Source organism: Malania oleifera, chromosome 13 (genome assembly GCF_029873635.1).
Source record: "Malania oleifera isolate guangnan ecotype guangnan chromosome 13, ASM2987363v1, whole genome shotgun sequence".
Lineage (NCBI taxonomy): Eukaryota > Viridiplantae > Streptophyta > Magnoliopsida > Santalales > Ximeniaceae > Malania > Malania oleifera.
The window spans coordinates 4,426,186-4,440,207 of record NC_080429.1 but is presented as its reverse complement, the minus strand read 5'-3'; the positions used below and the strand labels follow the sequence as shown (position 1 = coordinate 4,440,207).

Here is a 14,022-nt window from a genome sequence, read left to right as displayed (position 1 = left end):
ATGTTTTAGGGGTTTGCTCTCAATGACATGAGATTGGGGACGTTAGGTCCCTCAAACATCACAAAAAAAGACACATTAAAAGGTCCCCCAGTTAGGGATTGTAAAATGGTTAAATCCCCCATATAAACATGATTGCTTCTAATAGAAGTCAGGATTCATACCAATGAACAGTGTAGGGCTTTCGGCAACCGGACCTATACTGCAAGTGCAATTCATATTCGTCAGCCAAAACCAAACAAAGTCCACATTTTGCTATATACCGTGCGCGTTTGTTTTTTTAACACATGTGCTTCGTTACCGCAACTACCCATGTGTCGACACCCAACGTGTTACGAAGGAAGAAAAAGGAGAAAGAAAACGAAACCACATTTACTTTTATTTGACCACAGTTGACCAAATTGTATAAATGGTCGACTGAACTCCTTGTGGATGCCTCAGGAGACCGCCGAACTGTTCCAAATTGCCTGATACGGGTCGCCATATTTCGTCTGTTTAAAAAACTCAACGATCGATCGAAGCTCAGATAAAGCTGAAAAATCAGCCAACCCTTAGCAGTCGACTGAAACTCTCGGGTTGCTCAATTTTTACTGAGGTTAAACCAGGGTCATTTTTTATTAACCTTAAAATTTTTCAAAAATACCAAATGAGTCCCGAACAGTTATATTTTTTGGAGTATCTATATAAACTCCCTAATTTGGTTTAATTAGCAACTGATTAGGAAAATCATTAGCCCTAAAATTCTCTGAATTTTTTTTTTGCTCATACTACTCATTTTGAACAAATTCTTTCATTCTTTCAAAATATATTTGCTTACACCCCTCACTCTTTGATTTGAAAAACTATTCTTGAGGAGAATCATTTGTTCATACTCCTTGTTTTGAAAATAGATTTAAACTTGAAAGGGAGTTTGAACTTTTGAGTATTGTACATATTACCATCCATTTTGAGTGAGTGTCCTTTTGATCTTTCCTATTTGAACGTCTTCTTGGTACGATCTTTGTCTTTGATCCAACACTTCATGTATTTTTTACTTGTACTTAACATGATTTGGAAATATGGAATGCACTAGGAACAACAAATAGGTAATATCATCAAAACACAATAAACATGATTACGTAGCCACCAAGACTAATAGTAGTAATTTATTTTTTTATGAGCCAAAACTCCAACCTGGATAAGTCCTTCAGATTTATCCAAGTGGCACCAAATTGGAAGATAAAATATTGTCACCCACTCATTGATGCATCCCTAATAATTTATCAGGCAAACCATAAGTAGGGAATAGATCGAACCTAAGACCTTGGAATCACAAAAATTATTTGCTGTTTGAACAAAATCAACTAAGCAAATAGGTTAAATCTTTTTAAAACCAAGGCATGTAACTCAAGAGGTTAAATAATTTTTTCAACAAAGTAAACTATCCATATTCATCTACCCTTACAAAAATTAGGTGATCCCTTCATGCACCCACTCAAATTATAGCAAAATTTACAATTTTTTAATAAAAAATTCTATTCACCACATTAATGCATTTGAAAAAGAAATTTTTTCTTTCTTTATTTTTAGTTGCAAAAAACAATGAAAAAATATACATATCCAAGACTTTGATGGAATGCTTGCTCAACAAAAGTGAAAATTTCTTTGTTATGTGATTTATATTTATATTTCTTATATTTTTTTTAAGAAAAAAACCGACGTACTATAAAACATTAACTAATTTTTTCAAAAAAAGAAAATTGTCTAAGTTGATGTCCACATGCAAAATTTAGATGATCTTCTCATACCACACACCCAAATTATTATATATATATATATATATATATATATATATATATATATATTCATAGCATCAAAGCATTTGAAATAAATTTTTTTATTTTCTTAAGTTGTGAGAAATGATAAAAGATATAAATAGAATAAGTATATTTATCGTTACTTAGGTGTGATGCTAGCTTGAACATAAAAAATGATATAAAGTATAATTTTCATGTTGAGTGTTGAACCAATCGATAAAAATCAAGTTAAATTGTGTTGTTGTGGAACAAAAGAACGTCCATGCTTTGATTTATCACTGCAAAACAATTGATGGGTGAGTGATAATTCCTCTTATCTTTGGTTTAAGCCGCAAAAGTTGCAAAATAAAATTAAAAAAATATGTGGTAGTTAAAAGGAAAGGAAAATCCTATTTGAAAATCCAAATTTTCTTTCTATGCCAATAAGTTAATTTTTTTTTTCAAAAAGAAATTAATATTCATTTATTTATGTATATGTGGTGTGTGTGTGTGTGTGTGTGTGTTTGTGTGTGTGTATTGGCCCTTCTAAATAAAATTTATGAATTTTCAAGATTTTGAGTTAAAAAGGTAGAGAATAAAAAATTTGTTTAACAACAATTTATTTTTTATTTCTAGATTTTTAAATAATTACATAATCAAACTTTACTTTTTAAATTTACTAAAAATTATGTAAAATGTTTAAAATCTAGAAAATAATGAAAAATTGTTTACCTGCTTTTCTATACAAATTCAGAGAATTAGAAAATAATGTGACATTTTTATAGTTATTTGAAATATTTAAAAATAAAAATAAAATTATTTCGAAAATAGGAACAAAATTTTTAATGATTCATTTTTATACAAATTCCATAAAATTGAAAAATAAGTTGAATTTTTTTATTTTTTATTTTTTGAAAAACTACAAATAAAATAGAAATTATTTTTCACAACTAAAAAAGAACCTAATTGTCTAAATAGAAATTACAGTAAATTATACATTCTTCTCAGTAAAAATAAAAAACTATGTTTATTCCCTATACTAGTGTGCTAACACATTTCATAATTTCTAAAAACTATATTCGTCTTTGGTCTGTGTTTCACAAACACAAACAGAATAATAAAATTGTGCGCATGGGAGAAGCCTTAAAACACCGTGGAGCCGTTGCCCTTGCCGGATTAATCATCACCTACCATCTCGGGAATTTTGATCTACTGTCTGAAATATGATCAGATCATTTGACAATGGAATGGTTTGATGATAGAAGGCAGGAATGAAGAATAACTCATTGTGCCTGTATATTGCAGGTACGACGGCTATTTTTCTGAAGAGAATTTTGTCTTCTTTCTGTTAATTCATTCACTTTCGAGAAATACTTGGGCTTTAATTCAAAGCATTGCTTAGAAATATTCGGGGTGCACACCAGGTGTTTGATGCATGGTTTGTACGAGTGCCGATGATTGTTTCCTTCCAATGTAGTTGATAATCTTCTTCTTTGAATCTAATTCTAGCTGCAAATTAATAAAAGTATAAACCCGAATACAGTGAAAACAAGACGAAGAGACACTTGGATCCAACTAACAAGACAGAGACACAAGGAAGGTTAAGTTGAATCCTCAAACAGATGCTCTTTTACCCAAAAAAAAACCCAAAGTAGACCAATCAAATAGTTGGTGGCCGCTGCCACCATCAACATTATACCACTGAAAATCAAATTTTCTTTTGGGTGTCAAAAACTAATAAGAAACAGAGTAGCTCATCCGCTTCTTAAATTTTCACTACGAGGTTATTGTGAAAGAAAAGGAAACTTGCCCAATCTACCCTGCTTAGCAGATACCAAAAGATTGAAAGATCAACTTTGCTTATAAGTTCAACAAAATTATAAACTATGTGTAGTCATTAATCAAAATGACCATTATGCTGTCATCCTAATTACAAGGAGAATTGGAACAAGTTTCTGAAAATAAAAATTTCAAGCAATAGAGGGATAATATACAAAGTGCTTGTCATTTACTTTCCTTATTATGGCAACATTGGCTTCAATAGTCAAGAAATATTGAAGACACTTGGTCCAAGTAAATACTGAGAGAATTAATTGCTTTTGTAGATTGAGAAGGTTGGCTTTTCCTGACATATCTTGCACAATGTTCAATACTAGACTCCTTAATTTTTACTTGTATCATTTTCAATAATATCTAAGCTTATAGAATCTATAGAACCACTCAGTGGCATTTGTAGCTTTGGTTGGCTTGTGTTGACTCCATTATCCTCGTTTTGCATCTCTTGCGGAGAGATGAAAGGTTTGGGAGGCATTTGCAATGCTTCAAGTGTTCCTTCAAGCATCTCCACAGCTTTGTGCATTGAAGGACGATCACTAGGCTTCATTTGTATGCACCACAAAGCTACAATTATCATTTTCTTCATGATTTTCTTTTCCTCTTCTGTGACATCTCTTATTTCTATGTCCTTCCCTTTACTAAACTGATCATATACCCAAGAAGGGTAGTATATTTGGCTTGCATGCTCTTCAAAAGCATTCAAATTCTTCCTTCTACCTGCCATTTCCATCAACAACATTCCAAAACTGTAAACATCAGCCTTATATGAGATGCCACCAATGTTTTTGTAGAATAGTTCTGGTGCCATGTATCCCATTGTACCTCTTGCTGCCGTAAGAGATACAATACTGTCATCTGTTGGATATAGCTTCGCAAGCCCAAAGTCTGAAATTTTTGGAGTGAGATTCTCATCAAGAAGGATGTTGTGGGGTTTGATATCAAAATGCAAAATCTGCATTGCACATCCTCGGTGTAGATATTCAATCCCACGAGCCACGCCTAAAGAAATCTCATACATCTTGTCATTACTTAGGGAGATATTTCCTCCTTGAGGAAATATGTACTTTTCAAGAGACCCATTGGGCATAAAATCGTATACAATAGCACGCTTAGATTGTTCTGCACAAAAACCAATGAGGCGGACAACATTGACATGATGAATCCTTCCAATGGTAGCGACTTCATTGATGAATTCTTGCCCATTAGCTTTGGATTTACCCAACATCTTTATTGCTACATCATAACCACTGCGAAGTTTTCCTTTATATACAGAGCCATAACCTCCTTCACCTAGTTTGTCCTTAAATTTATTGGTCATCTTCTTGATTTCTGAGTAAGAGTACCTTATTGGCATGAGGTTATTTTGATTTTGTAGGAACTGTTCAACATTATCATACATTGACAAGTGCCTCCTCCGAAACTTGTAGATAAAAAATGCAAACACACATGGAATTCCGCAAAAAATCCTTATTGCAAAATATACTCCTGTTCAAGAAATTTAGAAAAAGAAATAGTAAGGAAGACTTATATCAATTATTTTCTTTTTCAATTAATTTGGTTGTTTTATACTAATTCATTCTCCATACTACTACATGAAGCTTCTTATTGTGAATTCCAACATCTTGCATCGCTCAAGTTTGAGGTTTTGGCACATCTCTTTGAATTTGTTGTTATTTTGTATGTGTTTTGACTTTTGATATAAATGTAATCCCAATAGATTTAATATCAGGTAGGTTGTGAACAAATCCATTATTTTATATTTTAAAATTTGGATTCAGAGTACTTGATAAGAACTTATATTAGAATGTTATATATTCAGTGGATATTTATTTTTAATATTCAACATGTTGAAGAATTGTGTTGATTCATGAAGAATGTATGTTGTTTCTATGTTTCCTCTAGTCGTAACATCAGCAAACTAGTGATGCTAATGAGCGTTGAGTTTCATCTTAGTGCAGGTGATTTTAGTGGGAGCACTTTTAAGGTAAAAATGTGCTTGTGTATGTTATTCATTTTTTTTATTAATAATTTTAATTATTTATAAAATAAAATAAAATAAAATACTAAAGTTTTTAATTATTTGAACAATTTATTATTACAACATTTTAGTCTTCAGAATTAATTTTTTGATTAAATTATTTATTTTATTTATAATTTTTAAATAAAAATAAGATAAAGTGATTGTATAAATTTTATTTTATAATTAGAATAAAAGCTATTTACAAAATTTTTTCACTATGATATTTTTAATTTATATTAATAATTCTTGTTAAAATACAATAATTAAGCAAATAATTATAAATTTTTTATTATGGTATTTTTAATTTAAAATATATTTTGTATGCTTTTGGTTGAAGAAAATGAATATTATGGTTGGAAGTACAGGAGCCTTAGACCTATTTTTTTTTTTTTTTTTAAATAGCAAGTATGACTTTGTTCTTGTTTTGCTCAAAGTTGTCCAATCCCAAATTTAAGGCTTAAATTTCATTCTTCCAAACACCCCTTTTTGAAACTAAACATGTTCAGTTGGAACTCTCTCCATCATTAAGTTTGATAGTCAGGGATAAGATGAATGTCTTACTGGTTATCCAAAGTCCAATTAGCAAAATTCCTGTAAAAAAAAAAAAAAGTAATTAAATTAGAGCTGGAATTAGTAACTTCTTGAAAGCTTCAAAGAGAGAGAGAGAGGGAGAGAGAGCGCTTACTATATGCGATTGGGACATAAATGGTCGTGTTTGACCATGGAGCTGTATTAATTTCCAAAGATTAATAACATAAGAATGCAAACATAATTCAATATGAAATTTAATTATTAGGAAGGTGGGGAGAGAGAGTACATTACCCCACAAGTATCTCTCGAGACCTACATTATCCAAGAAATAACAATGTAAGAACATTGGCATAATCGTTGTATATATGTATAGGCACACACAGACAATATTGAATCTTTTTTTAAATTGTTATATAATTTGTTCATATTAAAATTTAATTTCTTTACACAAAATTAAATTCCATTTTCTTCTATGACATAAAATATATGAATGTGCATGTTATGACTCTTAAGACTTACAAATTCGTATAAAAATATGCTTCAATGTTTTTAATGCTTTGTCAAAAGGAACATTCTATTAGACAATAATATGTAACTTTACTTTTAAAAATATCTTATGGAAATATAAATACATGATAAGATTGTTATATTTACACAAATTAATAACAAAATGGGTTATATTTATGTGTCTCTATTACATAGTAACTTAACACTAATCTTAAACTTTTGTCATTCATAAGAACTAACTCAATCATATTTTAATCTATACAATATAACATATTGCTCTGAAAAATTTAAAATTTAAAAATAATGCAATTGGTTAATTATAAACATTCGAAATAAAATATAATTATACCAAAATCTTATCATTTTGTTAAAAATATATGTCACTAAATTATTATGTAATGTCAAATTTAGAAAAATATTTCTTGCAATCTAACACAAATAAGAATTTGTACATGGAAATAGAAAGTGTGATCATTGATTTTTATGGTATTAATGACGAGATATTTATGAAATGACATTAACAAGGTTATTAAGGCTTTTATTTTTCTTAGTATTTAAGCTTATTTCACAAAACCAACAACTAAATAGTTATCTATCTGGACAATATTTAATGTAAATATATATATATATATATATATATATATGTATGTATGTATGTATGTCTTACCTATTATCGAATATAATGTCGCCATAATAACTGTGAAAAACAGACACAAAAAAAAGGTTAAAATAAGGTTTATTGATGAGGGAGAGAGAGAGAGAGAGAGAGAGAGAGAGAGTCCATACCATTTAGTAAAGAACCCCAGAAGCCTACATTTTCAATAAATAAATGTTAGTAAGAAGTTACTGTTTATATAAATATGAAAATGAGCTCTAAATAAATACTAAAAACTTTCACTCTTGCTTAAATTAAAGTAATTTAGCCTAAAGAGAAGAAAATGTGAGGAAAATTAATAATTTAATTAATCAAAATTTTATTTTATTCACTTAATCTTTTTCTAGAAGAAAGGAAATAAATATGAAAAAACTTTTCTTGCTTCATTATTTCGTAACATAAAGTTCTCAAGACATGCTTTCATGGTCAAGAAACCAAACTCCTAAATATTTCCCTTTTTTCGTTCCTTCTCTCAATGGCACCATATAATTACCTTCTAAAATTGTAAATTAATCTTAATACTAAAAAATCCTTTTCCCTCCCACTTTGATTGAAGTAATTGGTCCAAAGTTGGATGAAAACAATATATATATATATATATATATATGTTAATTTAATTAATTAAAATTATTATTTTGTTCTATTAATTATTTTATTTTTAAAAAAATTAAAATAAAAATGGGAAAAAACTTTTCTTGTTTTATAGTTCCATACATACTTACATGCATGTACAAAATTATTATAAATATTGGGTCCATTAGTTAGCATGCATCAAAACTATTCTATTTTCGTCATATATTTGCGTTTATAACTTATTTTTTATCATTATGATTATTTTTTTTATCTAGCATGACACACATGTTATTACACTATGTCCAACTTGTTTTCAATAAATTATCAAGTATATCACGTGTATAAATTGAAATCAACATGATTTCAATATATGCATAAAATAAATTAATATTGCTTATTTTAGTTATATACACTAATGATGAAATCATTTTGATTCTTGTGTGTACAACTAATGCATCTAATATATTTTTTTTCTTTAATGTTAACCATGTGTTGTATTTGAATTGGATTTGACCTAACATATCATGTACATGCTTTGTTTGCTATCTGAATTTAGATAAATTTTAAAAAAAAATTAATATAATTTTATATTATATCATATTTAAATATGATATAACTCCAAATTCAAGCCTCTTGTGCAGGGTAAGTATTTAAATTTTTTTTTTTTCGGTCATGGATGTACTTTCATCCATTTTCTCTTTCCCTTTCACTTTCCTTCTTTGGTTTAATTAATTCCACCAAACCCGATCTTAATTTCCAGCCGGAAAATGTAAATTAATCTTACTCAAGAGCAAACCTGGTTCAAAATAGTGTGAGCAGGCGAGGCTATTCGTGGAGGAGAGGTAGCAATAGCCGCGTCTTCCCCGCAGACAGTCGTCGCAGTAAAGGGAGAACCAGAAGAGCTCAAAACCGTAAGCCATGGCGGCGTGGATACCGGAGAAGGAGGTGGAGTCGATGGATCGGCCGTAAGAGGCAACCACTGTCTGAACTACTATAGTGCAAGAGGGGTCCAGATCCGACGGTCTGAAGCCTCCAAACACGGCATAAGAAGAACCGGGGGTGCCATTATGATTAGTATTGCACACAGGAGCATGCGTAGCAGCAGCAGCATCATCATCAGGAGACTTGTAAATGGTAAGGTTAGTTACCGGCGGGGCTTCACACTCCATCACTGTAACAACTTCGTACTGCTTTACACGTTCGACATAGTCTTCGTCGTAATAGAAGTCGCTCGCATGAGGTCTTATAGTGTACTGCATTTTTTCCCCGTAACTGAGGTTATAGATGGGAAGAGAATGAAGGGGCAAAGAAGAAGAAGAAGAGCAGTTGGGGATGAGGGTAGTAGTAGTAGTAGGGATGAAGACGCCGGGATCCACCACCCGAACGGAGTAGCTGCTGTAATTGATTTCCTGCACATAGAATTCTCCAATTGGCTTCAAGTGCAAGAGCGTGCGATTGTGAACGCGGTCACAGCTGAGCTCGTAGCTGAGGTGACCGCAGTAGGGAGGATCACCTTTCAACCGGAAGGGGTTACTTATGTTTGGGATGTTCCCGCACGACGATGGCTGGCACCTGCCGCTGCTTATTTCGCAAATCCCAGGTTGAAATCCGAGGAGGATGAAGACGGTGAGGATATTGTTCATCATCGATATCATGAGGGCAGTGAAGGGGAAAATAACATTCGGTATAATTAGACAACCGCAATTGATAATTTCTTCATATCAATATGCCATATATAAGTCGTAGACTTGGACCATTCCTCTTCTAATGGCTTTCTTTGGTCACAAAAGTAGGGCTGCAATCTGAATTTTAGCATGTTCATGTTGAGATTGTAGGTGTGGAGTCACCGATAGCCGCACTAGCCCAACCGCTAACTTGGACATCGAAGACCGGCGGCCACCTACTCTGCAGACTTTGCTGAAACTGCAGCCACCGTCTTTGAATTTTTCCCCTCCCTGTGTATATATATATATATATATATATATATATATATATATATATGTGTGTGTGTGTGTGTGTGTGTGTGTGTGTGTGCGCGTGTGTGCAGTAGAGTGCTGTGAGTAGAGAGTGGGTTCTAGTGAGCTGTGAGTTGTGTAAGTTGCGTGAAGAGAGTTGTGTTGTGTGCAAAGAGCAGAGAGCAGAGAGTTGTGGTGAGAGAGAGAGAGACAGAGAGAGTTGAGCAGTGTGGCTCCTCTTGTACTTTTTCTCCTAATATAGTGCTGTGGTATGATACCCCATGGATGAAAAACTTAAAAGATTAGATGTTACTATTCATATCAACAAGGTGCACCTTTTTTTTCGGGAACTTTCCCATAAGAATTTCATGATTAAGCGTGCTTGCCTTGGAGCAATATTGGGATGGGTGACTTCCTGTAAGTTTTTTTAGGAAGTGTGTGAGTGATGACAAAACACACTGAAAAGGACACGTGTTGGTTTGTGGGACCAGTCATTAGTTCGATAAGGCCCGCCCCGCTGTTGTTTGGTCCAGGTGGAGGAGATGAGATGCAGTACTCTCTGACAGACCCAGGTTGGGGTGTTACAAATGGTATCAGAGACAACACCCAGCCGGAAGTGTGATGAGATTCACATCGCTTGGGTTTGGAAATGTGGGTTCGCAATGATGACGTTGCGTTCTATAAGTGGGGGAGAATGTGATACCCCATGGATGAAAGACTTAAAAAATTAGATGTTATTACCCATATCAACAAGGTGCACCTTTCGTTTCGGGAGCTTTCTCATAAGAACTCCACAGTTAAGCGTGCTTACCTTGGAGCAATATTGGGATGGGTGACATTCTGAGAAGTTTTCTCAGGAAGTGTGTGAGTGAGGACAAAACATATTGAAAAGGATAGGTGCTGGTTTGTGGGACCAGTCATTAGTCTGATAAGGCCCGCCCCGCTGTTGTCTAGTCCAGGTGGAGGAGGAGAGACGCAGTGCTCCCTGGAAAACCCAAGTTGGGGCGTTGCAAATGGTGTGTGCTCCGTGGACATAGGTTGTGATGTCCCGATTTTCGTACAATTTTTTTTCAATAATAATAAATAATTGCACGTCATCCACAACACCAACAAATCGACAACGTCAACAATCCTACTATCATTCATACGAACCGACCCACATTGGGTACCGGGTAAAAAGTTATTTTATTATACAACCTAACAGCGGAAGACAATATATACATATCAGTCAGAATACAATACCTAGAGTATCAATATACACATATATACAATACTATCTTATACCTAAAAACAATACAACCCTAGTCCAAACTCACCCTATATATCGGGGTTCTAACTCCCTACAATCACGGAGTTCTATTAGCCGGTCGGTCTCTATTCCCTAAAAAAGTTTAGATAAATTGGGTGAGACACATCATAGAAAGAAGGAATAAATTATTTACAGTGTGTGGCCATATGAGTTCAGTTATAACATGCTTTACTTTTCAAACCATCGTTTAATCTAAGAAAATACACTGATATACACATTCTCATACTCATATAGATCTACAACACAAACTTTTATAAACTTTAAAATCATTTCTTAAATTGAATAATTTCAACACATAATTATCCGCGAAGTTCCCAAGAATAAGGAAGATTACCCGCCCATATAGGTACCTTCCCTCTATCCTAACACGTTATGCAGCCGGGCATGGTCACATCTGATACACTCACCTTACTCAGTAAGCTCTCAGGCGGAGAGTTTCACTTTGCCTCAATTATTTATGTCATTAACTTACACAGTTCATTTTTAATATTTAACATTCTTTATTTCTCAATTTCCATTCTTTCTTTCATTTCTCATTCTAGCTAATTTTATCATTCTTTCACTTTCCATTTCCAATTTTACTTTCCAGCTCATGAGTATCCTTTATATCAAATACCAACATCACGTCTGTAACTTATGGCCAGTCTGAGGATTTTTCTATCCATGCCATGCTTCCCCCCAGGGTCAAAGTTGTGTGGTCCGAAGGCTGGATCTAACCACGGTTGGCCGACCCGGTTCGATCAAATATCATATCACATATCGCGTCTGTAGTACGACTAGCCGGCTTATAACCCTGATTCGACTTAGGTGGCCCAACAACCCTACAAAATGGCATAGTCGACTGTCACGCCACATGCTCTAAAAGTCTGTGTGGTTGCACTAAAATCACTAGCAACAATACCGTGCTCAATATCACAACCATCCAACAGGGTTTGCCACCACATACCCGCATTCATTATGTGGTATTGACATTTCATCAATCATATTCCAGTATATCACAATATAGTTCAATATAAATATTTTTATCATTTTCTGTGCATATTTCATTATCTCGTAATATCATATATCATATTTCACGTATTTTTCACATTTTTCCAAAATACTCATATTAACAATTTGTACAAACTCATATCTCATGCAAATAATTTCCACTCACAAATAAGTACCACATTTCATTATTTTCCAATATCAGTAATTCACAAAATCTCATTTTTCAGGCAAAACATTTCTACTCACATATAAATACCATATTTCATTATTTTTCACTAATCACATCAGTAATTCTCATTTCAATATTTTCTTTGAAATTACTCATCGTTATATTTTACACTCCAAAATATCACAATTTACAATCACTCAAATGCCACACAATTTATCTGATATTTATATCATAATAATTTTCAGATAAAATATCATATGCTCATTTTCACATATTAATTCAAATAATAATTCTAAAAAATACTGCTATAATTTATTTCCTTTACCTGATTTACTGAGAGTCTCGTTAGAACCCCAAATCCCACACCCTTGGCGCTCGAAATTCAACTCTTGCAATTTACGTTTTTTCCAAATTAATTAATCTATTTCTCCAAAATAATACCCATTTAACCTTCCCTAGGTTCCATATACCTCAAATTAATATTTAAATTAACATCTAATAGCCCCACTTAATTTTTTAAATTTTATCTACGGGTCCAAAAATTACACTTGTAGCGCTCACCCGGTCCCTAAATTCCAGAAATCCTACTTCAACTCCAAATGCTCAACATTTTAGCATTTCTAAATTAATCCTAATTAATTAAAAATAAGCCCCTTAATCCGTACCCCAAATTTAGGGTTTTGCCCACGATGACCCCACGAAAATTCCGTCCCACTAGAAATTGTGGTTACAATGAGGGTTCTAGGAGATTATAATTTTTCCAAAATTCTCCCAAAGCCATTCATATTTCAAAACTAAAAACCCTATCTATCCTATGTTACACTATACAAACAAAAATATATAATATTATTCTTTTCATTTGACTGGCTCAACTCTAAGCTCCACTGAATAAGTGTGGATATCTTTGGCACATTTGATATTCTAGTTCCCAGGAAGCTTCCTCAACTGCATGATTGCGCCACAAAACTTTCACCAGTAGAATCTTCTTTGTACGTAACTCCTATTCCTTCTAGCCAAGAATCTGCACTGCACTTCCTCATAAGCTAAAGTGTCTCCCAACTTTAGTGCTTCATATCTGATCACATGGGAGGGGTCTGAGACGTATTTTCTCAGCATAGAAACATGGAATACGTCATGGATCTTAGATAGGACTGGTGGTAATGCTAAACGATAGGCAACTAGACCCACTCTTTCAAGAATCTCAAATGGTCTAATATACCTAGGGTTCAGTTTACCCTTCCTCCCGAACCTCATAACTCCCTTCATCAACGCCACCTTCAGGAACACGTGATTTCTTGCATCAAACTCCAATTCTCACCAGCAAGTATCTGCATAACTTTTCTGCCAGCTCTGTGTTGTTCAGATCCTATCTCTGATGAGTCTGACTTTATCCTGAGTCTGCTGTATCAGCTCTGGCCCCAATATTTGTCTCTCTCCAACCTCAGCGCAGTATAACGGGGATCGGCACCTCCTGCCATAAGGTGCATCATATAGTGCCATCCCAATGTTGGCCTGGTAGCTGTTGTTCTATGCAAACTCAACCAGTGGCATATACTGTATCCAACGACCTCCAAAGTCCAGCACACATGCTCACAGCATATCCTCTAGATTCTGTATCGTCCTCTCCGTCTGTCTATCTGTTTGAGGATGAAAAGTTGTGCTAAACGACAAATGAGAACCCATGGCCCCTTGCAGACTCTTCCAA

At 33.5% G+C, this 14,022-nt stretch overlaps 2 protein-coding genes across 3 annotated transcripts in view; both read right to left on the bottom strand.

Moving 5' to 3' along the window:
- The window catches only part of LOC131145401 (rust resistance kinase Lr10-like), a 41,649-nt gene extending 32,049 nt beyond the window's left edge, over positions 1–9,600 (bottom strand). Inside the window, exon 1 of one of the 2 annotated variants that reach the window (XM_058094423.1) lies at positions 8,605–9,600. The gene's annotated coding sequence lies outside the window, so the exon portion shown is untranslated. The remainder of the gene's footprint in view (positions 1–8,604) is intronic. The other variant, XM_058094424.1, reaches the window with a different exon arrangement.
- On the bottom strand, positions 3,725–9,549 carry LOC131145400 (cysteine-rich receptor-like protein kinase 46). The gene is made up of 7 exons (XM_058094422.1): positions 8,691–9,549; positions 7,453–7,476; positions 7,334–7,363; positions 6,451–6,471; positions 6,314–6,355; positions 6,190–6,219; positions 3,725–5,093 (listed from the first exon to the last, which is right to left on the bottom strand). Exons 1-7 carry the CDS (start codon positions 9,547–9,549, stop codon positions 3,934–3,936), a joined length of 2,166 nt encoding a protein of 721 aa, XP_057950405.1. The 3' UTR covers positions 3,725–3,933.
- Positions 9,601–14,022: the final 4,422 nt, after the last annotated feature.

Bases quoted from the DNA above. Each gene is read 5' to 3' on its own strand.
- LOC131145400 (XM_058094422.1), bottom strand. From the start codon at position 9,549: ATGATATCGATGATGAACAATATCCTCACCGTCTTCATCCTCCTCGGA. The intron at 6,472-7,333 runs GTAAGACATACA...TGGATAATGTAG, and splicing joins GACATTATATTCGATAATAG to GTCTCGAGAGATACTTGTGG. The intron at 6,220-6,313 runs GTAAGCGCTCTC...TTTTTTTTACAG, and splicing joins TTATGTCCCAATCGCATATA to GAATTTTGCTAATTGGACTT.